This window comes from Aotus nancymaae, unplaced genomic scaffold (genome assembly GCF_030222135.1).
Source record: "Aotus nancymaae isolate 86718 unplaced genomic scaffold, 86718_ANA_hifiasm-v0.15.2.pri h1tg000040l, whole genome shotgun sequence".
Lineage (NCBI taxonomy): Eukaryota > Metazoa > Chordata > Mammalia > Primates > Aotidae > Aotus > Aotus nancymaae.
The window spans coordinates 109,821,186-109,845,175 of NW_026988454.1; the positions used below are offsets into that span (position 1 = coordinate 109,821,186).

The following is a 23,990-nucleotide window of genomic DNA, read 5'->3' on the forward strand; positions in this document are numbered from 1 at the left end:
GCGAAAGCCCCGCGGCGAGAAGGTTAAGCGCGCGGGGGGCGGGGCCGGGCGCGAGGAGTGCTGGCCGCGGGCGGGGCGGGGGCTGCGCTCGGGGGCGGTTCCGGGCGGCGGGGGCGAGGGCGGGCGGAGGAAGGGGGCGGGCCCCGAAGTTGTTCCGCGCTGGGCGGGCGGGCGGCTGTGGGAGAGCGGGCGGCGGGCCGGCGGGCGGACCGGGCCGGGGCTGAAGAAGTTTGCGCTGCGGTTCCTGAGCGCAGGGTGCGGGCCCCGCCGGCCGCTGCGCGCCCGCTGCCATGGCTTTCCGCAGGAGGACGAAAAGTTACCCGCTCTTCAGCCAGGAGTTCGTCATCCACAACCATGCGGACATCGGCTTCTGCCTGGTGCTCTGCGTCCTCATCGGGCTTATGTTCGAGGTGAGAGCCTGGGGAGGAGGGAGCCGGAGGGACAGTGCCCCCTGTCGTTCGCCGCCCCGCACACCCCTGCAGGTCAGCGGGCCCTCGGTCTGATCGCGGGCTCCTGGCTGCCGTGTACGTTATCGGCACCCCGGCTTTGTGCACTGTACCCCGCCCGCCTATACCCCGGCCAGCCCGGACAGCGCCCCCAGCTCCAAGCCGTGCCAGCCATGCCATGCTCTGCCGCCCCCTTGGGCACTCACCGTATCCTGCAGCTCTGTCTGCAGCCCTGAAACCCCAGCCTGGCCTCGAACCAACCGCCGCGCTGCCACCCTGGCCCGACGCGTGGGGTTTCCTTTCTGGCGTCCGGGAACCAAGCCCAGAGACTCCCAGACCTGCAGTCATTGCACAACCCCCTTTCCCCAAGGGGTGGCCACTAGCTCTTCTGGGCTTTTCCAGTGGGAGGGACCCTGACCCTTTTCCACTTCCTATCTGATTTTCTGGATGTTTTGCATCTCAGCTTTGGAACGGGCTCGGATGTTCACGTGTGGCCCTGGCCTCATCCCAGCGGTGGCCTTCTGCGCTCCTCTCGCTCCCACTTTTTTTGCTGTGCTCTAGAAGGCCAGTTTTTTATATCCTTTACCACTCCGTGGACTGTGCCTTTAAATCCAGCTGCCGCGACCCAGAGCTTCACCCCCTTTACAGGGACAAGAAGGGAGACAGACAGGGATACCCTCAACTTTTGGGGGAAAGGTGATTCTCTTAGAGTGTAGGAGTTGGGGGCAGAGGATGGGGATCCCACCCCAACAGCAATGCCCCGGTGTCGGCCTCTGAGACGGAGTTGTAGAAGGGGTCAGAATTCATGAGACTGATAGGAAGGATTCCCTACTCTTGCAGAGCAAGAAAAAATGTGATATTCAAAAGTGGGAAGAACTGGAGGAAGCTTGGCGTGGGTTTGCTGCGGTGTATCTTGTCTCAGAAGTGAAATATGTGAGCGACATTCCCCTCACTCTCACAGTGGTCTCCTCTGGTTCCCAGACTCCTTGTCAACTCCCTTCTGGGTCAGGTTGCTTATCTGCATTCTCACGGTTGGGTTAGGAAGCTGTGACCATTTATAAACTTCCTTGGAGAAACGGATGCCTAGCCTGGCTGATTTTCCACCCCATCCCTCTGTCTCCAGGTTCCCTGTATCTCTAGGAATGACAAGGGCCCTAATTGACTGACGAAGCTGCCCTCAAGCTGGGGACATTCTTGTGATGGCCAAGTTAGGGTTGGATGAGTGAATGTGTCCGTGGCTGGGCTTTAGGGTCTCTAGGAAATAAACAGTGGGACTAGGATTGGGGTCTCCACTCTACTTTTTGGTAGTACTCCTTTAGTTCAGCCCCTTTCTTCTTCCTCTCCCTCTCACAGCTCTCTCTAGTGGTATATTGGATTGGTCTTTGGTTCCACCTTGTTCTGGGTTCTCCCCTTGGAAGTGTGTGGTGTCACAAGAGTCATATCCCTGTGTCTCAGTCCCTGTTCTGTGACTAGTCTGACTGAAAACTGACTGCAACCTCAGTTTCTCCATCATTAAAGACGTTCATAAAACTGGTCTTCCTCACAGGGTGATTGTAAGGTTTAACTGAGATCATGTCAGCAACAAAAGCCGTAACATCTCCTACCAACATGAAAAAGTCTCTTGCGCCTGGAGCCCTGTGATTATTTATTATAATTATAGCTTAACAAAATTAAAGAATTTCTCTAGCCCAGCGCTTTCTCTCCTGTCTGTTTGCTGTCCTCCATTCTAAGAGGCCTCCAAGTGCGTGTCCCCAGCCTTGGAGGGTGTGGCTGGAAAGATACACGTGACAGCTGTAAACCTCAAAGCCACAGGCTCTGCAGCGGCCAAGTTTCTCGCATAGCCTGTGGCTCTCTCTGTCGTATTTCTAGCATTTGTTAGGGTTTGTGGCCTTACCTGCTTTATCTTTGCTCAGAAAGAGCTGCCAGCATTTGAGTTTGGTACCTACCTCCTTCCCCTGGTCTCTAGTCTTGTGGGAAGTCCTGTGTATTAAACCTGCCACTCCAGAAGTTGAAAGGTGCTAAGAACTTTTACTTCCAGTACCTGGTGGAAGAGAAAGGCCCAAGATGAGAAAAACAACAAACAAACAAAACTACTTTTATTCCGCCCCCCGCCCCCCGCCCCCACTTCTCCCACCCCCACTGCCCTTAGACTCAGATTGGGGAGTATAGTAAGGTCCTTGGTTGAAATGCCTACAGGCCCCCTTTTCCTGACATCCCCATCACTTCTTCCCATAGCACCTTGAACCTACAGGACCTACAGGGCAGGTGTCTCCTTTTGGAGGTACTTTGTGAGATCATCGGTCTGTGCTTTTCTGGGAGAAAGATGACTTTGCCTCAAGCCTCCAGTAAGAAGGTCTTAGTGTTCTTCTGTGCCAGGAACAAGGAGGGGGCTCACTGCCTTTACCCACCAACTAACTTTCCACAGAGATAAGTATTCCTGGGGGTGGGAAGGGGGAGTTTGAAACTGCTGCCTTTATCAAATGAGAGCAGAAGCATCCTGGGTAATGTAGGGACCACAGAGAAATAAATCCGGATATCTTCACACTCAGAGCAAAGCAGGGGGAGGCGCCTTATAACCCAGCACAAGACTGGCTGGATATCACTTAGGATCTTCTGGATTTTCCTCTGAAGTGTGTGGTATGCATGTGTGGGTATGTGAGGATGCATATGGTGGTATGGTAGGTGCAACTGGGGACTCACCACCCTTTCCCAGAAGTGATGACAGGAAGAGGTGCAAGGGGAATGGGAGAAGGGGGTGAGAGGACATAGGCTCTTGGGGTTCTGACTTGGCCCCCGCTAGGATTCCTTCATTCAGAAACTGAGCCAGGAAAACTCAATTATAATTCTTCCCACAGAGTGACTCTCCTGGCCACTCCTCCCTCTGGGGTCCTCTGCCCTGCCGCTGCCAGCGAGCTGGGTCCCTCTCCCCCTACCAACCCATGCCCCAGGCAGCCACAGCCCTTGTGTCTGCATTGCCTCCCCGCCTTGCTCTTTCCCCAACTCACTGGTCACCTCTTCTGCGTTAGGGGGCTTCTGTTTCCCTCTCAGGGACCCCAGGACTTTAGTTATCTGTCTACAGGAAGACGATGACTCTAAATTATTTCCCTTGGGATCATTTCCTTTTGGGAACACACATGAAAGGCTGTCTCTTCTCTCACCACCCACCCCTATCGCTACCCCAAATTTGGTTTAGTTTTGGGCCATCCTGTTTCCAAGGCAGGGGGCAGCTTTTTCACCCTACACCCAGGTTTTCTCCCAGTCCTACAGGCTGCTTGGAATAGAGAAGCTGCTCTGTGCGGCCACAGCACTTGGCTAAAAAATGTCAGGAATGTGGAACTTTATTTTCCCCCTCCTTCCTTTCCACCGTCAAGTCTGCTTTCAGGAGAGGTGGCACAAGGGGGAGTTTTCTACTCTACTCTTTGGTCCTTCTGTCCTGTCGTAGGTGGAGTCCGGCCTGACCATCAACCAGGGTGTAGACAGCCGGTTGGGGGGTATGTGTGTCAGATTTGAAAGTAGCCTCCTCCCCCTCCCTTCTCTTCCCCTTCCAGTGTCCTGGTCTGTGCCACGTTTCAAATTGAAACAGGCAGGGGAAGAGGAAAAGTCTTTCATTAGCGAATGGAGAATGAGGAAAGAGGGGGTGCACCGAAGAGAGAGGAAGCAATTTATATACTACCTTTAAAATGTCATTTCGAGACTGAAACTTTTTTTAAAAGCTCATTTGCAGGCTCTGGCAGCTGCAAGGAAATGTTTCTACAATTCTGAGCCTGTCATTGTAAGTTTGGTTTCTTTTCGGTCTGTGATGACTTAAAGGTTTAGCGACCCAGAGGAGTTCTTGATGGTGGCTGGGTTTTGCTTTCTAGTTGTTTTGGAGGCAGATTTGGCAGATCTACCTTTTCTCCAGGAACCACCTTCTTCCCTGCTCCCGACTCTGTGATTGACTTGTCAGGGTGAAATGTTTGCAGCATTTACAACGGCAGCGCATTATGTCACCACCTGCTAGTACATGGCTTCCATGGCACTGGTTCACATCCTCTCAGACATACCTGTAGGCATCATAACCTGAAATGCAGCTGCAGGTCCTGTCTCTGAATGTTAGCAGCATCATAAAACAATTCTGCTTCTATTGTGTTAATAGAAAGATGTATGTAAGTGGCACACATATACATCTGTGGACATGGGTCATCATTCTTTAATTAACTTCTTTTTTTTTTTTTTTTTTTGAGACGGAGTCTTGCCCTGTAGCCCAGGCTGGATGGAGTACAATGGTGCAATATCAGCTTATTGCAACCTCCGTCTCCCAGGCTCAAACAATTCTGCCTCAGCCTCCTGAGTAACTGGAATTACAGGCGCCTGCCACCACACCCATCTAATTTTTGTATTTTTAGTAGAGACAGGGTTTCACCATGTTGGCCAGGCTGGTCTTGAACTCCCGACCTCATGATCTGCCCGCCTTGGCCTCCCAAAGTGCTGGGATTACAGGCATGAGCCACTGCGCCCAGCCTCTTTGACTAACTTCTAATGCACTTTTAAAGAAGTGCCTTTGTCAGCTTTTCTAGTTCCTGACTTTATGCATCTCCCTTTTAGCCTTTGGCTTACTCTATCCATGGTGTTCTAGAGAAGTTAAACAGGAAACCAAGGAGGGTCACTTATTCTCTTGAGTGCTCTTCTTCTGTGGTTGGATTTCTTTACGCATGACTCTATGATATGAGCAGCAGAGCAGAAATTTGGAGCTAGATTTTCTACTGGTCAAGCTTCAAGTATAATCCTATCCTATGGGATGTAAGGGCATACTGATTATTCCCATTTCTTTCCTTGGCACAAATGTGTTATCTAGAAAAATGACATTGATCAGTTAATGACTTTTTAACCCTAACTGCCCAGTGAAAGCTGATATGTGTAAAAATACCCAGCAATGTGCCTGGCACATGGGCACTTAATCAATGGTCTCAACAAGTACACGGATGACTATTGTTATTGGCTTCACTGGTGGGTCTGGGAGTCCACATTTCATCCTCAGATGGCTCATTGAGCATCCTGGCTGTATTTCATTTTAGAGATGATGTGTTTTGAGATGGAGACCTTTCCCCCAAGTTCTGCACTGCTAACCATCTAATCTCCAAACAGACCAATCTCTCTAACCCAGAACCTCTTTTCCCCAGAGAGCCTGCTGGTACAGCTGCTCCATGGAGAACATCTGTTTTCTCTTTGACATCTATCTTACTAGAACACAGGCCGTGGGTACTGGAGGGTCTTAGAGCTGCCACTATTAACTTTGTAGAGAAGTAAAAACCACAGGGAGACTGCCCTGCAAATTAAATAGGTACCACTTTTCTCTCTTGCCTGCTCTGTTGTCTGAACCCTCAGTCACTCATTTCTCGGGTGCACTGTCCGGACTGGTCACAACAGAGCGCCTTAGTCCCGACTGTTTGTAGAATAACATGTGTTGCTATGGTGAAAGCTTCACTCTGGCAGGCATGAGCTCCTTTTTGATCTGCTTCTTTATGGGCAGGGGCCCCAGAAATCACTCTGTGGCATAGCTGATGTACCTCTCATTCCCACCCTGATAAATGATGAAGCTGGAGGGTTGATAAGAGTGGATTAGAGTTCCCAAATGACAGAAGAGCTTTCTAATCAGCGAGAGCACTATTAGCAGGCTTTGGTGGGAAACTTTACTGATATTATCTCTTAACCTCTTTATCCAGCTCTGTGTATCTGGTATCCATTGGTACCTAATGGTTAAAGAAATGGGGGGGAGGGGGCAGGAAGAAACAGTAAAAGTACTAATATGGTTCCTGAACAACCCTTCTTATTTCACAAACAGACCTTTATCTTTTATGCATTCTGTTACTTTGCCTTGGTAAACCTCTACTAGTAGTCTCCGATGTCCCACAGTAGAGGAGCACCACACCTAACTTGGTCGCAGGTGGTTAACACTGCAAGTTAACTGTGTGGTTTAAAGAGCTTTGCAGGTGACTCTTGCAAAAAGGCCTTGCTTTTCAGCAGGGAAAATGGAGGCAGGGGAGGGAGTGTGGGGGGAGGGCAGGGGGCATTGGGCCAGATCTCTAAGGCCTCTGCTGAGTTTGTAGGAGCCCAGGGACAGGAGAGGGGCTGCTCTGTGACTCGCCAAGCCACGTTGCCTTGTGACAGCTTTCCTTGTTTGTCTGGAGGGGCTGGCAGCACTTTTACATCTGTGAAATGCTTCTCTTGCCTCACCCTGTAATTGGGATGGTTTATGGGGATTGCCATACCCATCCAGAGCCTGGTTTCTAGAGCAGAGACTTGGCCAAGGACCATCCACTCCAAGTTAGAGTCAGAGCCAAAATAAGAATTCAGCAACGTCTGGCTCACATTTAGAGCTCAGCCCCAATGCTTCCACAAATGGGGCGTCTATGGAATGTAGCTACAGGCTGCTTTATTTTTCTTTGTCTGAGTGGAATCTGTTTATTACCTGGAAGTAATGTCTGTGGGTCTTTGTTCCACTTGGAGGCTTTTCTGCCTGGAACAATTATTGAAATTTGCATCTCCATGAAAGAGACTGCAGGGAGTGACCCAAATGTGTGTGTGTATCATGTGTGAACATAAGCGAACACACAGAAGCTTTACCTACTAGTAAAGTTACTGCCTGCTGCTACCCAGCATTTGTGTAAGAAAAGATGACTCCGGCTGTTATATTTTTACTGCCCTTATCATCAAGTTAACATTGTAGCTGTAGCTCAAGTGTACATCTTTGCTTTGTATTTTATAAGTTTAAGATCTTAGAGGGGAAACCTAAGAAATCTTCTGCTGTGATTACAGAAAAACAAAATAAGACCCTCATTGGCTGGGAGATTTGCCCAGGACAGTAGAGTGAATTTTTGGCAAGTTGGGGGCTTGAATCCAAGTCTTCTGACTCATCCATCTCTGGTGGTCTTCTACAGCTCTGCCCACTGGAATTCTAGACTCCACTTTTGAATGCCAGTATTTGTGTAGAAGTCTTGAAATTGAGTGCTGTGCTCATTTATTTAGCAGCTTTCTATTGGATGCTTGAGTGCCTGCTCTGGGACTGTGCTGAGCTCTGGGATGTAGAGATGAATAGGTAGGGTCCCTCTTCTCAAAGAGGTCTTAGTATGGTAGCTTAAAGCTGATAGATTATTTGTGGATAGGACTCAGGTCTTAAACTTGATGTGAGTGGCAGGTGCATCCTCAGGCAGGTGTGGGTGTTCTGGTCTAGCACACAGTGGGTACTCAGTAAGTGTAGTCTACTAGAGGGGATGCTTTGGGAACATGGAGGGCAGTCAACCTTGAGCCATTGCTGTTGATAGATGGGCCGGTTTATTGAATTAAGAACTAATGCCCTGGGTATAGTGTGGTCAGTATTCAAGGAGAAGAGTGGTGGTCATTTTAGATACCTTGTGAGGCACAATTGGTACCCTTATACATACATTATTGCTTAATGGCAGTCTGTTTGGGCTACTATGGCAAAAATGCCATAGATTCATAGATTTGGTATTTTAAACAATCTGCATTTCTTTTCTTTTTTCTTTTAGATGGAGTCTCGCTCTGTCGCCCAGGCTGGAGTGCAGTGGTATGATCTTGGCTTGCTGCAACCTACCTCTGCCTCCTGGGTTCAAGCGATTCTCCCACCTCAGCCTCCCAAATAGCTGGGACTACAGGTGCCTGCCACTATGCCTGGCTCATTTTTGTAGAGATGCGGTTTCGCTATTTTGGCCAGGCTGGTCTCGAACTCTTGAACTCAGGTGATCTGCCTGCTTTGGCTTCCCAAAGAGCTGGGATTACAGGCATAAGTCACCGCACCTGGCCCTGTATTTATTTCTCATCGTTCTGAAGGCTGGGCAAGTTCAAGATCAAGTTGCTGGCCTATATTGATTGAAAACCTGGCTGGAATTAGGAGAACTCTTCCATATGGTTTCTTAAGAATTTAAACATCAAACCCAAACGTGATCCATAATGTTTTTTTTGGGTAGAGCTAAAGATTTTACCTCTGGCAGGAAGGACATAGCTCTCTAGCCTCAGTTGCCCTGCCTTTGAAATGGAAAAAGGACTTCTTAATAAACCTCCTGCATTTTGAAAGGACAGAGTATTGTTAGTTAATCAGTTTGTTCCTTCACTTTTATTATGAAAGTATGGATATTCTCTCTTAGAGGGTATTTAATTTTTCTTTTTATAGAGAATTTTAAAAAGAGTCTGTTGAGGGACCCACCACTATTATGAAGACTTCTGTGGCTATTGGAGAGGGAGAAGGACGCACCTACCTCAGGACAAAGGGTAGAGACAGGACTTATGCAATTATTTATCAGCTCCTTTCCTGAAGGTTAAGAGCAAACTGGGAGCTCCTGACCTGGAGGAGCAATCCCAGGATAAACAGGCCTTTTCTCCAGCAATTCCTGGAGTCCTGCAGGAAATCACAGGGCCTGCTTCACAATGCCTGGTTTCCGGCTGGGAAGAATTCCTCAGAACTCAGAGCAGAATTGGAACTTTTCAGACCCATGCTTCTGGAGTTGAGACTGTGTTTTTAGTTTGTAGTCTGACTTTGTACTGGATCAACTTGTGACCTCAACGGGCAAGGAATAACTTGTTTGTATGGTTTTTGTGACTGTTTGGAGGAGGGATGTTGAAGTGGAAAGGAACGGGTGATAGTTTTTTTTTTTTAAAATAGCAGTTTGGGATCTGGTTTGGGCATGATGGCTGGAACATGTGCCCTTCTTCCAGGGTTCTTGAGGCATGAATTATGGCTGGTGCAAGTGGACGGCCTACAGCAGGGAGGTGTGCAGTGAAAGGGGCGAGGACAGGGGATTCTTCCATTAAATAGCTTTGTGGATGCAAGGCCCTTCACCTCTCTGGGCCTCACTTGCTTCTGGATGTGTCGAATGTCCGGTGACCTGGTTGTGCCTTCTTAACGTGGGCATGTAGACCAGGGCTGGAAAATGTGTATAAAACTTAAATTGCCAGTCAGAAATTAGGAGGAGAAGGAGAGAGGCACCTTCCCCCAAACCTGTAGATTTAGGAGTAGGAACTAGGGAAACATTGTGCCTCCGTTAGGTTAGTGGACTAACCTCTAAGCTTGGCTTCATTTATTATTTGAGTTGAAACCAGGTTCTAGCACACATTTGGGGTTGGCATGAAATATGGCTTAGCAGAACAGAAAAGGAAGAAATCTGTATATTGGAAAGGAATCTGGGCTCGGCTTTGTGACCTTAAGATCTCCATCCATAATGAGCAATGCTGAAGTTTCAAAACTGTATCTGTGGCAATATGGAGAATTTGGCTATCCAGACTGATTCATCTGCAGAAATTTCTGGAAAGCTACAGTTTTAAAGCCCTGAAGAAAAAGCAAAGTTGGTCTGCTATATAGTACATTTTATTACCCAAGAAATGTAAAAGAAACATATCTGTCATTCTTTGCCCAGCCTTGGAATATCCACATTCAACACTATTCAACCATTTGGGCATTCGGTTTTCTTCTATTTTTAATCATTCAGCAAATACACCTACTCTGTACAAGACACTGAAATATAAAATGCAAGCCAGCTAACATATTTGTTGATACAACTCTCTCTACTGTGCTCATTTTTGGAGCTTCAGAAAGAAGAGAATGTGATACTTCTTAGCTACTCTTGCCTGCATTTCCTGGGTCCAGATAACTCCAGGCATGACAACTATGGCCTCGCCAGATTTTCACGGACCACTTACCATGCCTTTAACCTGCAACTGTGGCATAACCAAGTGTAACTTGACCAATGTTGTCGGTTTCTCAGCCCTACCAGTTGGGTTGCTGTTCACATGACCCAAGGGATGTGAATCTGAACTGAGCTGTTTTTGACCTCTTGCCCCTCATTCTGCAAATGTTGATTAAGCAGTGCTTTTGTGTGAGCCCTCATTCTAGGTGCTGGGAACACAGAGGAAAAGGACACATTGCCTAATCACAAGGAATTTACCATCTAGTAAGGGAGATAGGTAAAAGGAGACAAGTACAGTCATTTGATGATGACTACCCCAGCTGAGCTGCCGTGTGGGTCTTCTGGTCCAGCACACAGTGGGTGCTCAGTAAGTGTAGTCTACTAGAGTGGATGCTTTGGGAACATGGAGGGCGGTCTCCTAGTTCAGAATAGGGGTAGGTGGATGCTGGATAAGGCCAGAGAAAGAAGGAGATATGGGAAGGCAATAGAACAGTTCGTCCTATGTAGACTGAGGAGCTGGTCTGGAGCATTGGGACACTCAGCACCTCGGTGTCATAAGATGCTTTGGAGGTGGGGCACAGGGGGACAAGGGACAAGAGTGGAGGGGGAGCAGATCACCTAGGGCCCCTCAGGTCTTGCCGTGGAGTTGAGATGTCCTGGAGGTAATGGCAGCCTTTGAAGACTGTTAGGAAAGTGGTGTGATCAGGTTGCTCTGGAGACTGCCACATTGGTTTAGCGGGTGAGATTAGAGACTAGAAGTCTGGTTAGGAGGCTGGGGCACTGGTCCACACGAGAACTTCCACCTGGGGGAATTTCAGTCTCTATCCCCAACCAGGAAGCAAGCCCCAAAAGCAGCTGAACTGTCTCTGGTGTTGATTCAGAGACTTCAGAAACTGCAAGGCCATTCTCAGCACTGTTTCCCCTATGTTTCATGTGACACAGGCAAGCAGCAAGGCAGTGGTGGGGCGGGCAAGGACGGTGAAAGCTGAGAGAGAGAAATGGCTTTTCCGTAGACCTTCTTACAACCCTGAGGTGTGCAGTGATGCCGGTGGTGCTCCTGAATGTGCATATCATCCTGTTTCACCGTCCTGCATTGCCTTCACATGGCTTTATCACTGAAGTGCCCTATGGACTTATTATAATAAAAAGGTATTTGTTTGCATCTCACATAACTTCTAATTTCTTAAAAGATAGGAACCCAGTGAGTTAGAACATCTTTCCCTCTACTTTTGTTTTGTTAGCTAAATAAGCCATGATGAAGCATGCATGCACATACGGGCCTTACCTAAGGAAGCTGGTTTTGTTCCAGTGTTCAGTGGGGGTAGAGGGAATGGGAACTTCCTTTGTTGGAGGCTTTTCTAGAGATAGTGGAGGTTGGGAGGGACATGGTATGTTCGGTGGACAGAGAAAGTAGGCATGGCCCGTACATAACATGTATTTAAAAAGTTACTTAGCACTCACTGTATACTGGGGTCTACCTATATTTTGCACCTGGAAGTTCCCAATGAAGGGGTCAGTAAGTAATTTCTGAAGTGTGTGTGATAGCATGGAGAGGACTAGTTGACCCATTGTGTGCTGTTCATCTGTAAACTTTTGCCAGACCCCCAGAAACAGATGCAGTGAGATTTTCTCTTCGTCTGATTTCTAGCAGACTAGTTGAGTATCTAGGGGTCTTCTTACCAAGGCCTGTTGGTGATACCACAATTTTATTAGCCCCATACTGCCATCCCGATGCATGACTATAGTTTGCATGGTCTCTAGGAGAGGGAAATTCAACAAGTGTATACAGCGGAACAGAAACCCGCAGCTGGCACTTGCCCTCCCTTACCTTGTCCCCAGTGTCTGTTCACTAAGTCCAGTGGTTTTACCTCCTGAATTGCCCCCAGGTCTCCTCTTGCCCTAACGATCTTTGGTTTGGCTTAGGCACTTGATATTCCTCACCTAAATGGCTATGGTAGGTTCTAGCTTGGACCCACACTCTCATCTTTTCCAATTCTTTCTCCTCGTAGCTATTGTGGGTTATCTTCAAACACAGAGCTGAGCATGAGTCTCCCTACTTAGATTGCTTCCAAGGTGCCCGCCTAAAGGCGGGTGATTAGCTTGGCTTCAAAGCTTCCCTGCGATCTGATCAGCCTTTGTCCTGGACTCTGCACCTCCCTCAGGCTCATCCCTGCCCTGACCCTCATTGCAGACCAACATACCTAAACATTCCCTCCTCCTTCATTCTTCTCTGCTTTTGTTCATGCACCTTGCCCTCCAAGTCACCTCATTCCCCATTTCATCCTATAGCTGCTATTTCTTTTTTAAGGCCCCCCTCAGATATGGCAAAAACACCACCTGCTCAGAGGGCCGCTTTCCCAGCCCCTCTGCCCTGAGAGGGTTAATTCCTCCTTTCTCCTCACCTCTGTCTTTTTCTTGTTTATTTATTCAGCCAGACTTGGACTGAGCATTTGCTCTCTGCCAAACCCTGTTCTTGGGGCTAGGGATAAAGGATGAAGAGGTGAAGATTCTACCTCCATTGAACCGAGAGTCCTTAGGGAGTGAAAATGTCACTACTGCTTTTGTCTGTAGTGGGTACAGTGTGTGTGTCAGGGAAGGGAGCATAACCCCTCTGGGAGGGGTAGGAACAGTTCATTTTAAAAAGGAGAAGTTTGGAGCCAGGCATAGTGTCTCACCCCTGTAATCCCAGCACTTTGGGAGGCCAAGGCAGGCAGATCACGAGGTCAAGAGATCGAGACCATCCTGGCCAACATGGTGAAACCCCGTCTCTACTAAAAATACAAAAATTAGCTGGGCATGGTGGTGTGCACCTGTAGTCCCAGCTACTCGGGAAGCTGAGGCAGGAAAATCGCTTGAACCCAGGAGGTGGAGGTTGCGATGAGCCGAGATCGCACCACTGCCCTTCAGCTTGGGTAACAGAGCGAGACTCTGTCTCAAGAAAAAAAAAAAAGAGAGAGAAGTTTGAGCTGGTCCTTGAGGCTTAAGGGGCATGGGGCAGGCAGATGTGCTGGGGAGAGGGAGTTCCAGGCAGAGAGAAGGCATAGGGCTAGGGGGAGTATGGCAAATGTCTCTGTTGCCAGAGTGGGCTGGGTAGGAGCTGGTGAAAGGTGACACTGGACTGGCAGGCAGGGTTCTGGCCATGGAGGTGCTTTTTAAAAATTTTGGGTTTGGTCCTTAACTTACGTAATAAGGGAGCCATTGAAGATTTTTTAGCATGAGAGTGACTCCAGTGTGTACTAGGAAGGTCACTGGCAATTAGGACTGGGCATGGCTCCTTGTACTTGCCGTGAGCCATCTCTCCATGACCCAGGAAAGAGCTGTTTCACATTTTCTCAGTATCCCCAGCACCTCTGTACCTACCACATAGTCAATATGGATTTATCAGGTATGGTCCCATGTGCACACAGGATGGTGTGCATCTGAGTTGCCTTTCTGCTGCTGGTGGTTATTTGAAGCTTTTCTATCCATGCTGTCTCTTCTGGTTTCTCAGGTAACCAGTAAGAGATGCTTTTGAGCACATTAGGAATGCTAGCTACTTTAGTGTGTGCATACAGATAGAGAGCCTATAATCTTAGCCTTTTAAAGCTTAAAAAAAATTTTTTTTGGAATAGGTACCATTAGGAGATACATTCATGTGGCTCAAAAATAGAAAACATAAAGAGAAATTCATTGAGAAGTGTCTCTCCCCACCTGTTCTCATCCAGCTCCCCCACCCCCAAGTAACCACTTTTTATATCTATCTGTCTGTCTATCGTCCTGTCTCCTTGCCTATACAAAATGAAGTGTATTATTTACACTTTTGCACCTTGCCTTTTCAATTAGCAAAATATCTGGGCAATCTTTCGATGTCAGTACACGGAGAATTTCCTCATTCATGTGGAAGGTTGCACAGTCTTCCATTGTACAGGGTTACCTTAATTCATTTAACCAATCCCCTTTTGATGGACATTTGGGTCGTTTCCAATGTTTTGCTCTTACAAACAATGCAGCAGTGAATATCTTGGTACATACGTCATTTTGTACCTATACAGGCATATCTTGTTGGATATTTTCCCAGAAGTAGGATGATAGGGTCAAAGCATAACTGCATTTGTATTTTTGATAGTTATTGACAAAGTGTGCTTGTCCTTTTAAAATACCATGTCCGGGTCAATGAATCAGTTAGCCACAGACTGTTTACCGTGTACCCGTGAAAATGTATGGTTACATACTAAAAGTTCTAACAGTGCCTGCATTGATCTTGTTCCCTGTTAAATTCTCAGCATCTAGCAAGTGCCTGATATATAACAGGAGGCAAAATACATGTCAGATTTTTAAAGTTACTCTGCTGGGCACATTTGGATCATGGGGCTCTTTACTATTGATTATATTTCAGCTACTCTATGATGTTTCTGTTGCCTCTGGCACCTCAAACAAGTCACTCAGGACATGCTACCTCTTTTCACTTGGCCAGATGTTCCTCATTCCTCAAGCTGCAGTCCACCTTTTCTGGAAAACCCTCCTTTCTCCCTGTGCTTCCCTTATCATGGTTCTGATGACCCCCAAGTTTATCGTGTGCAGCCCATCACACTCCACAACCTTGTGTTCTTTGAGGCAGGAGGTATTGCTTACCATAGTATCTCTAGTATCCAGCACAGCATATACCACTCATATACTAAAAAAAAATGAGAACCAATTCTATATGAGTGGTAAAGTGGAATTACCAGTTGATAACTCCTTTTTAAAGACTTTTTTTTTGCATTTTAAATTGAGATAGAATTTACATACCATGAAATTTACCATTTTAAAGTGTACAATACAGTGGTTTTTAGTGTATTCACCATGCTTTACGACATCACTATTATCTAATTCCAAAACATTTCCATCATCTTCAACAGGAACCTGTTTAGCCGGGCATGGTGGCTCACTCCTGTAATCCTAGCACTTTGGGAGGCCGAGGCGGGTGGATCGCCTGAATGCAGGAGTTTGAGATCAGCCTGGGCAACACCGTGAAACCCATTTCTACTAAAATACAAAGAAAATTAGCTGGGCATGCCGATGTGTGCCTGTAGCTACTTGGGAGGCTGAGGCTGGAGAATTGCTTGAACTCAGGAGGTGGAGGTTGCAGTGAACTGAGATCACGTCACTGCACTCCAGCCTGGGCAATAGAGGGAGACTCCATCTCAAAAATAAAACAAAACAAAACATGTTCACATTCATTTCACATTGCTCCCCAATCCCAGTTTCATCTCCACTCCTGTCTCCACTCCAGCAAGGACTATCTACTTTGTGTCTCTGGACTCACAAATGGACATTTAATGTAAATGGAATCATACCATACGTGGCGTTTTGTACCTGGCTTCTTTCATGTAGCATGTTTTCAGGGTTCATCTATGTCGTAGCATGTATTGGTACTTCATTTCTTTTTGTGACTGAATCATATTCCATTTTACAGCGAAATGCATTTTGTTTATCCATTCATCAGTTGATGGACATTTGTCTCTATCTTTTGACAATTATGAAAAATGCTGCTCTGAACATACATGTGCAGGTTTTTATGTGGATGTCATGTGTTCAGTTCTCTTGGATATATACTTGAGAACTGAATTGGGGGTGGAATTGCTGGGGCGTTAAATAATTTTAATATAGGCAAGGAGCTAGCATTAAAACAGTATTGAACAGCTTGTCTTTTTGATCTGAGAGTGATAGCTCAGGGTCAGTATTATGAATATTGACCATTATTCTGGCTTGACCCAACAGTGCTGGTTATTGAGAGTTATATTTGTTAAACTGTGAGCCAGTAATCCTCTGTGACTCAGAGCAAATGTTGTCAGAGTTCATACGACAGAGTTTACCGAATGCTTCCCACTTGTGCTAATTCCATGGAGATGCCAAAACACACAGGACACAGGACGCAGCTCTTGCTCTAATGGCATAATTCATTTGAAATAACCCAAATATCCACCTACAATGAACTGATTAGGTAAATTAATTGTGGTATAGCCATACAGTGGAATACTCTAGAGCTGTTTAAAAGAGGATGAGATCAATCTTCCTGTACTGACATAGATGATATCTGATGAAAAAAATAGTGATCTGTTTTAATAAAAAGAACCTTATGTTTATATATGCACAGGCAACACCTGGAAAGATCACACACAGCAGACTGTCAACATTGGTATCTCTCTAGGAGGTAGGTTATAGAAGACTTCAGCTTTCAACTTTATATGTCTGTCTCTCTCTCTTTTTTTTTTTTTGAGACAGAGTTTCACTCTTGTCCCCCAGGCTGGAGTGCAGTGGTGCGATCTGGCTCACTGCAACCTCCACCTTTCAGGTTTAAGCAATTCTTCTGCCTCACCCTCCCAAAATAGCTGGGATTACGGGCACCTGCCACCATGCCCAGCTAATTTTTTTTTGTAATTTTAGTAGAGATGGGGTTTCACCATGTTGACCAGGCTAGTCTTAAACTTCTGACCTCAGGTAATCCACCTGCCTCAGCCTCCCAAAGTGATGGGATTGCAGGCGTGAGCTACCACCCCCCACCTATATGTTTCTCTTTTAAAATTTTCTTATAGTAGGTGTGTATTTTAAATTCAATTAGCTTTTAAATTCAATTAACTTCCCATAATTCTGTTTTGGGAAAAAAAAGAACTTGAGATAAGAATTATGTCTGAACCACTAGATAGCAATGTAGGATATAATGCCACATACTGGCATATTACTCAATGCAAAAACATTTGTGGTAAACATAATAGTTTACAAATGATGTAAGCCCAGATGTGAGAGACTGTTTAGGTTCTAGCAGTCAGGGAATCTTCATGAAGAATGAGAGTTGGCTTGCGTCTTACAGGATAGGTAGCATTTATAGAGCTCCTCACAGTTTATAGAATCAAAGATAACAAGTGTGCCCTCTGTATTGACTGCCTGTTTTGTGCTCAGCCTTGTAAAAAAGCACTCTACCTGTATTTTCTCATTCAGCCACCACAATCAGCCTGTGTGGCAGATACTGTAGTGCCTCCCTTTTTACATATGAGTGAACTACTGAGGTGTAGAAAGACTAAGTAACCCAGCCAGACTCTCATTGCTTGTAAATGCCAGAGCCACAATTCAAGGTCCATGTGTCCGACTTCACAGCCTGAGTCCTTTACTGTATTTTAAAGAGAAGGAGATGGAGGCCAAGAGAATTCAAGTCACTTGCCTGAGATGATGTAGCTAGTAAACTGGTGAGTAAATCCTGAACTCAGGGTATTCCAAGTAATCCGGTCATGTCTGTTACACTGATCTTTCCTAATGTGGAGTCCAAGCTGTTGAAACCTCTGGGGGTGGCAGTAGGGGCTGGGGATTTTGGGCCAGAGAGGTATGCAGAACTCTTTCTACCATGTCCCCTTTCTTGGAGATTCACAGAGCATATAAACTTACTAAAGTAGTATCCACCATTTCTCAGTCTGTGTGACCATCTCTTTCTAAGTAGTGTAGAGTAACATTCCACAGATCCCACTTTGCAGAATGCCACCTTTTTGTCCTATAAGGAAGGCACAGGTTCTTGAACAGCTTTCCATTTCTCTTTCTCTCTCTCTTAATAAATAAGAGTGCCAGCTCCAACATCTGAGGCTAGAAGGGTGTGAGGAAAAAATATGTATTGGAATTAATGGAGTGTGATTTTTTGGTTGGGTTTGGGGCCACATCTGTAGCCACTTTTTCCTGAATCTTCCTTCTTTAGGACACATAGAAAAGTTTAATAGAGGGATCATATTTGCCTTCACTCTGTAACTTTTTGTTGCAGCAAATCATGATTCACGGTTTAATTAACCCTCCCATACTTCCTAAACTGAAATTATTCAACCTATACTCTACCAGATTTCATACAGTGAGTATTAGAAGTATCCAAGTGCCATTACCTTTTTTTTTTTTTTGCTGTACAAGTGTTACTATTGTGTTTCCTTAAAAATTATGTAAAATACTTGTAACATTGAATCTGCCATCTTAACCATTTTTAAGTGTGCAGTTAAGTAATGTTAAGCACATCCACATTGTGCAACCAATCTCCAGAACTCTTCAGTTCATTACACATTTATTGAGCAGCTGCTTGCTCTGAGATGATCAAGACACACTCCCTGCTCAGTCTAATGGGGAAGACAGATAGGAAAACCAGTGGTTACAGTTCGTTATGGCCAGAGTGGTAAGGTGCTCCTTATGGGACTGGACTTGGGGAGCTTCTGGGTCTCAGGATGGGACTGTGTTCCCACCTGGTACTCCCAGGCTCCCTCTCTTCTGGCATCCTGTTTGGCTACCTGCTGATTGCAAGTAGTTTCTCACTCTGTCAATCCCCAGAGGAATTGCTCTGCTCTCCAGAGCCCCAGGGAGGCCAAGTCTGCAGGTTTTGCTTGTGCGAGAGCTGTGCTCTATAGCTGAGCCCACGTGGCCTGAGGCGGGGGTAGGGCAGGAGAAGGGCGCTGCTGCCAAAACCAGGACTTCACCAAACCCCAAATCAACAGTTTGCCCAAATATAGTATCCTAGACTTCACAGTCATCATATTTAAGCTAAATATACTGTCCTTCAGCTTGCAAGCTCAGCTCCCTCTAGGAATGACTTCTGTGATTATTCCTAAGTGCCTTTTCTTTATTTCATGTCTACAAAATGGCCATGGTGACGTGGCTAAAGTCCCAGATTAGGGGCATGTGTAAAACTAAACAGATTGGTGAGAACTGGCTTCAGGTCACATTTGATTTTGTTCATTTCCATGGAGACCTCTTGAAAGTGAAAGATAGTCATAGCAGTCTTATACAGTATATAGAACTCCTTTTAGAAAAGATTTATTATGATGATTAACTCACAGGCTCTCCTTCCCTGGAAAAATAGGCTGCAGATTTGAGACTCAGTTGCCTTCTCCATTGGGATATGCACCCTGATTCTCCATTTCACATTGTCACATCACACGGGGCTTATAAATACGGTCATATGTATGCACAGTGAGTGCAGGCTTTAATTTAGATTGATTCTTTTTTTTCTTTTTGAGACAGAGTCTAGCTCTTTCACCAGGCGCCAGGCTGGAGTGCAGTGGCGCAGTCTCGGCTCCCTGCAACCTCCGCCCCCTGGGTTCAAGCAATTCTCCTGCCTCAGCCTCCTGAGTAGCTAGGACTACAGGTGCGTGCCACCACACCCAGCTAATTTTTGTATTTTAGTAGAGCCAGGGCTTCACTATGTGGGCCAGGATGGTCTCAATCTCTTGACCTCGTGATCTGCCCGCCTTGGCCTCCCAAAGTGCTGGGATTACAGGTGTGAGCCACCGCGCCCAGCCTAAATTGTCTGATTCTTTACTGGCTACTTCACTTAACTAGATAACATGATGAAGTTACTTAACTGTGTCCCAGTTTTCTTGTCAGTAAAATGGAGTTAAAAATTCTTGTACCTACTTCAGTGGGTTTTTCAGGACCAAATAAGTGAATAATGCATGCATGGCATCCTTATAGAACCTGATATACAGTAAGGATGCAATATTATTTGTTCAGAATACCTGAATATTAATTAATTCCATGAATATTGCCCCTATTACTAAGCAGCCATTTTCTGTGACTCTAATCTCCATATTATAGGTTATATACAGTCTGTACATCCTGGTGCATCGTCACCATCCATTCCTTACTTTTTTTTTTTTCTGAGACAGTATTTCACTCTGTCACCCAGGCTGGAGTGCAATGGTGCAATCTTGGCTCACTGCAACCTCTGCCTCCCAAGCTCACACGATTCTCCTGCCTCAGCCTCCCGAGTAGTTGGGATTATAGGCGCCCACCACCATGCCACCTAACGTTTATATTATAGTAGAGACAGGGTTTCTCCACATTGTCCAGGGTGGTGAATGCTCAAACTCCTGACCTCAGGTGATCTGCCCACCTCAGCTTCCCAACGTGGTTTCTTATTTTTTTTTTTTTTAAGATGGAGTTTTACTCTGTCACCTAGGCTTAAATGCAGTAGCAAGATATCGGCTCACTGCAACTTCCATCTCATGGTTTCAAGCAATTCCTCTGCCTCAGCCTCCCGAGTAGCTGGGACTACAGGCACACACCATCATACCCAGCTAATTTTTGTATTTTTAGTAGGGATGGGGTTTCGCCGTGTTAGCCAGGCTCGTCTCAAACTCCTGACCTCAAGTGATCTTGCCTGTCTTAGCTTCCCAAAAAGCTGGGATTACAGGCACGAGCCACTGCACCTGGCCTATACCTTTTACACTCAAACATTGCTGCCTGGGCTACCAAGACTTTTAAGAAATGTACAGATTGGGCTGGGTGCAGTGGCTCATGCCTATAATCCCAGCACTTTGTGGGGGCTGAGGCGGGTGGATCACTTGAAGTCAGGGGTTTGAAACCAGGCTGGCCAACATGGTGAAACCCTATCTCTACTAAAAATACAAAAAATTAGCTGGGCATGGTGGCACATGCCTGTAGTCCCAGGAAGCCTGGGACAGGAGAATTGCTTGAACCCGGGAGGCGGAGGTTTCAGTGAAGTGAGATTGTACTACTGCATTCCAGCCTGGGTGACAGAGCGAAACTTAGTCTCAAAAAAAAAAAAAAAGAGGGGTTGGGCACAGTGGCTCATGTCTGTAATCCCAGCACTTTGGGAGGTCCGGGGGGTGGATTACTTGAGGTCAGGAGTTCAAGACCAGCCTGACCAACATGGAGAAACTCTGTCTTGACAAAAAGAAAGAGAGAGAGCGAGAGAGAGAGAGAGCGCGAGCAAAGAAAGGAGGAAGGGAGGGAAGGAAGGAAGGAAGCTGCAGATTGACTGGGTTTGCTGAGGGCTTCTCGGTGACCTCTGAGCCCCGCTTCTCTTCCTGCGTTCCTGAGCCCCTAGCCCCGGCTCTGCCCATGAATGTCCTCCCCCAAGAACCACAAGCTCCAGAATTACCCCTCGCCTTGTCCCTTCTCAAAGATCATATGGCTTCAGCACTCCTTACTGCTATCTCCCTCTCCCACTGGGAAGAAAACTATGAGGTTAAACTAAATGGAGATCAGCTGCTTGAAATATTTTATACTGAGGCGTGACCTAACCATCATAACATTTAAAAAAATAATGGAAATTTTGCATTTTACATGTTGTTTTTGTTGAAGGAGTTTTTTTTTTTTCTGTTTAAATACCACTTTTATAAGCAGATTTCCTATAGCTCTTCCACTTTACAAAATTGACTTAATTTTTACTCTGTTCTTATGCCCGAACACTATGATTTTTTTATGGTTGTAATAAAAATGCACAGGCTGAATTCTGAGTTTTTTTTCCACTCAATAGTATATCCAAATATTTTGAGATGTTAGCATTTTTTAAAGATGAGGTAGTCCTAAATGCCTACCAGTAAGGGATTGGTTAGATCAATTTAAAATGGTGACATAAATCTGTATGCATTGTCATAGAGTGATGTCTAAAACATATGGTTGTGTTTTTTTAAAAAGCAGCTTACAGAATGCCATATTGGTGTGGGCCTTTTTCTGTAAACATTTGAATGTGTTTTATTTTTGTTTTTTGTTTTTTGTTTTTTGAGACGGAGTTTCGCTCTTGTCACCCAGGCTGGAGTGCAATGGTGCGATTTTGGCTCACCGCAACCTCCGCCTCCTGGGTTCAGGCAATTCTCCTGCCTCAGCCTCCTAATGTGTTTTATTTTTATAGAAAGATATCGATAAGAATGATCATCAAAACAGCACAAGTGTTTTTCTCTGTCATAGGATTTCAAGTAATTTTACTTTTTTCTCCATTTTTATATCTGTCTCCTCATATATATTTGTTTCAATGAAATGTATATTATTTTGATGAGCAGAAAAAGGCAATGTTAAAGTGATTTCATTTTGGGAATGGAAAGATGGAAAGTTTGGATTAGTGACAGAGCTTGCTACTGGGGGAGAGGTGGCAGGTAGGTGGCAGGTTGTGGGCAGAAGCCAGTGCACAGGTGGAGGGTGGGGGTGGAAGTGGGAGAGAACAGAGGGGCAGGAGGAGGGGGCTTGACAGCAGGGCAGCCAAGGGATACTGGAAAGAGAAGCCCGTACCCTAGATCTTACAGATGCCATTCCCATCTAATATAAATCAAAGAGTTACCTTTCAGAAGCCTTTTGAACAGTGGCTCAGAGGGTGAAAATAAGGGTATTAGACCATTCATAGAAGGATACAAAAGCATCAAGAAAAACTCAAGTCAGGGTCAACTAGAAGTTGGCCAGGCGCAGTGCCTCATGCCTGTTATCTTAGCACTTTGGGAGGCTGAGGCAGGAGGATCCCTTGAGGCCAGAAGTTTGAGACCAGCTCGGCATGGTGGCGTGTACCTCAGTTACTGAAGAGGCTGAGGTAGGAGGATCGTTTGAGCCTGGGAGGTTGAGGCTGCGGTGAGCTGTGGTCACACCACTGCCCTCCAGCCTGGGCAACAGAGTGAGACCCTGTTAAAAAAAAAAAAAAAAGATTGACTCTAGAAGTGGAAATGTCACTTCTTACTTCTAGACAAGCCACATGAATGAAATGACCTGTGGTGAAATGGTTGTTGAAATGGTGAAAATTTGAAAAATATAAACCCCAACACAGTAGTCCATTGCTGCCCCATTGAGAGTCTGCAGAAATGGGCTACCCAGTCAGCTTTGGGTGAGATCTGTTCACTTTGATTTTCTCTCCTCCTCCTCCTCTTCTTTCTTCTTTCTTTTTCTTCTTGAGTCTCACTCTGTTGCCCAGGCTGAGTGCAACGGCATGATCTCCACTCACTGCACCCTCCACCTCCTGGTTCAAGCGATTCTCCTGCCTCGGCCTCCTGAGTAGCTGGGATTACAGACAGCCACCACTATGCTAGGCTAATTTTGTATTTTTAGTAGAGACAGGGTTTCACCATGTTGGCCAGGCTGGTCTCAGACTTGCTCGTCTCGGCCTCCCAAAGTGCTGGGATTAGAGGCATGAGCCACCCCGCCTGGCCCACTTTGGTTTTAAAAACCAAAAGTAGGATGCTCCGCCTCTGCATCCCTTCCAGGGGCATAGTAAGTAAACAGGTGCTTTACTACTTTGGTAGAAAAATACGTTACTTATTAATACCATATGAAGGCTCTGACAAGTCCTGCAGTAAAAAAGCACCTACGGCCTAGCATTTCCCAAGGCAATCTGCCCCAGGAACCCTTGTGTAGCAATATACATAGTAGCCGCTTTCTTTGATCCTCTGAATGTCCTTTACAGAGCATTGAGGGGCTTCTGTGAAGTTTTAGTTGATTGCCTGGAAGAGCCTCTTGCTCAGGACTGGCAGGCTGGGGCGGATGGTGTCTTCGAGTGGGTGGGGTGCTCAGGGCTGGTAGGTTGGTGTGTATTCCTGCTGTCCCATGGAAGATGGAACTGTTGCTGCTGGTGGCCTTAGCAGCATGTGTATGTTAAGGGTGATTTATGTAAAGAGTAGGGGCAGGAGAATCCACAAAATGATAAATGACAAAGCAATGATAAAAAAGAAGAGGAAGAATGACTGTTATTTATTGAATACCTGTGATGTGCTAGGCCTTGTGCTAGATTTGACTGTCTAATCCCACTAGTCCCCTCCGCAGTCCTCTTTATGGAGTCTATCTCTGTCTGCACCAAGCAACTGAACAACTCCGTTTCAGAGTTAGTGGGGGCAGAATTGGGATTTTGATACAGGTCTTTCTGAATCCAAAATCTAGGCTCTTAACTATTGTGCTCTACTACCTGTCAACAAAGAGGTACAGGCAGCGAGTGCTTCAGGTATGAGGAGGAAGCAACCAAGAGGACTGATGGCAGAATGGGGAGGAGGAAGGAGGAGGTGAGGCTGGAGCAGGCCCTCAAAGGAAAGCCAAGGCAGAGGAACAAATGGAAGGCAGAACAGATGGCTGGAATGCAGGCTAAAAGGACATTCAGAGAATCAAAGAAATTAGC

The 23,990-nt window shown here is 46.1% G+C and overlaps 1 protein-coding gene across 1 annotated transcript in view; it reads left to right on the forward strand.

Moving 5' to 3' along the window:
• The first annotated feature begins 258 nt into the window (after window positions 1-258).
• TRAM2 (translocation associated membrane protein 2) overlaps window positions 259-23,990 on the forward strand; it is a 78,887-nt gene continuing 55,155 nt past the window's right edge. Inside the window, exon 1 of the mRNA XM_012441615.3 lies at window positions 259-410. Coding sequence (XP_012297038.1) covers window positions 291-410 — 120 coding nt within the window. The 5' untranslated portion in view covers window positions 259-290. The remainder of the gene's footprint in view (window positions 411-23,990) is intronic.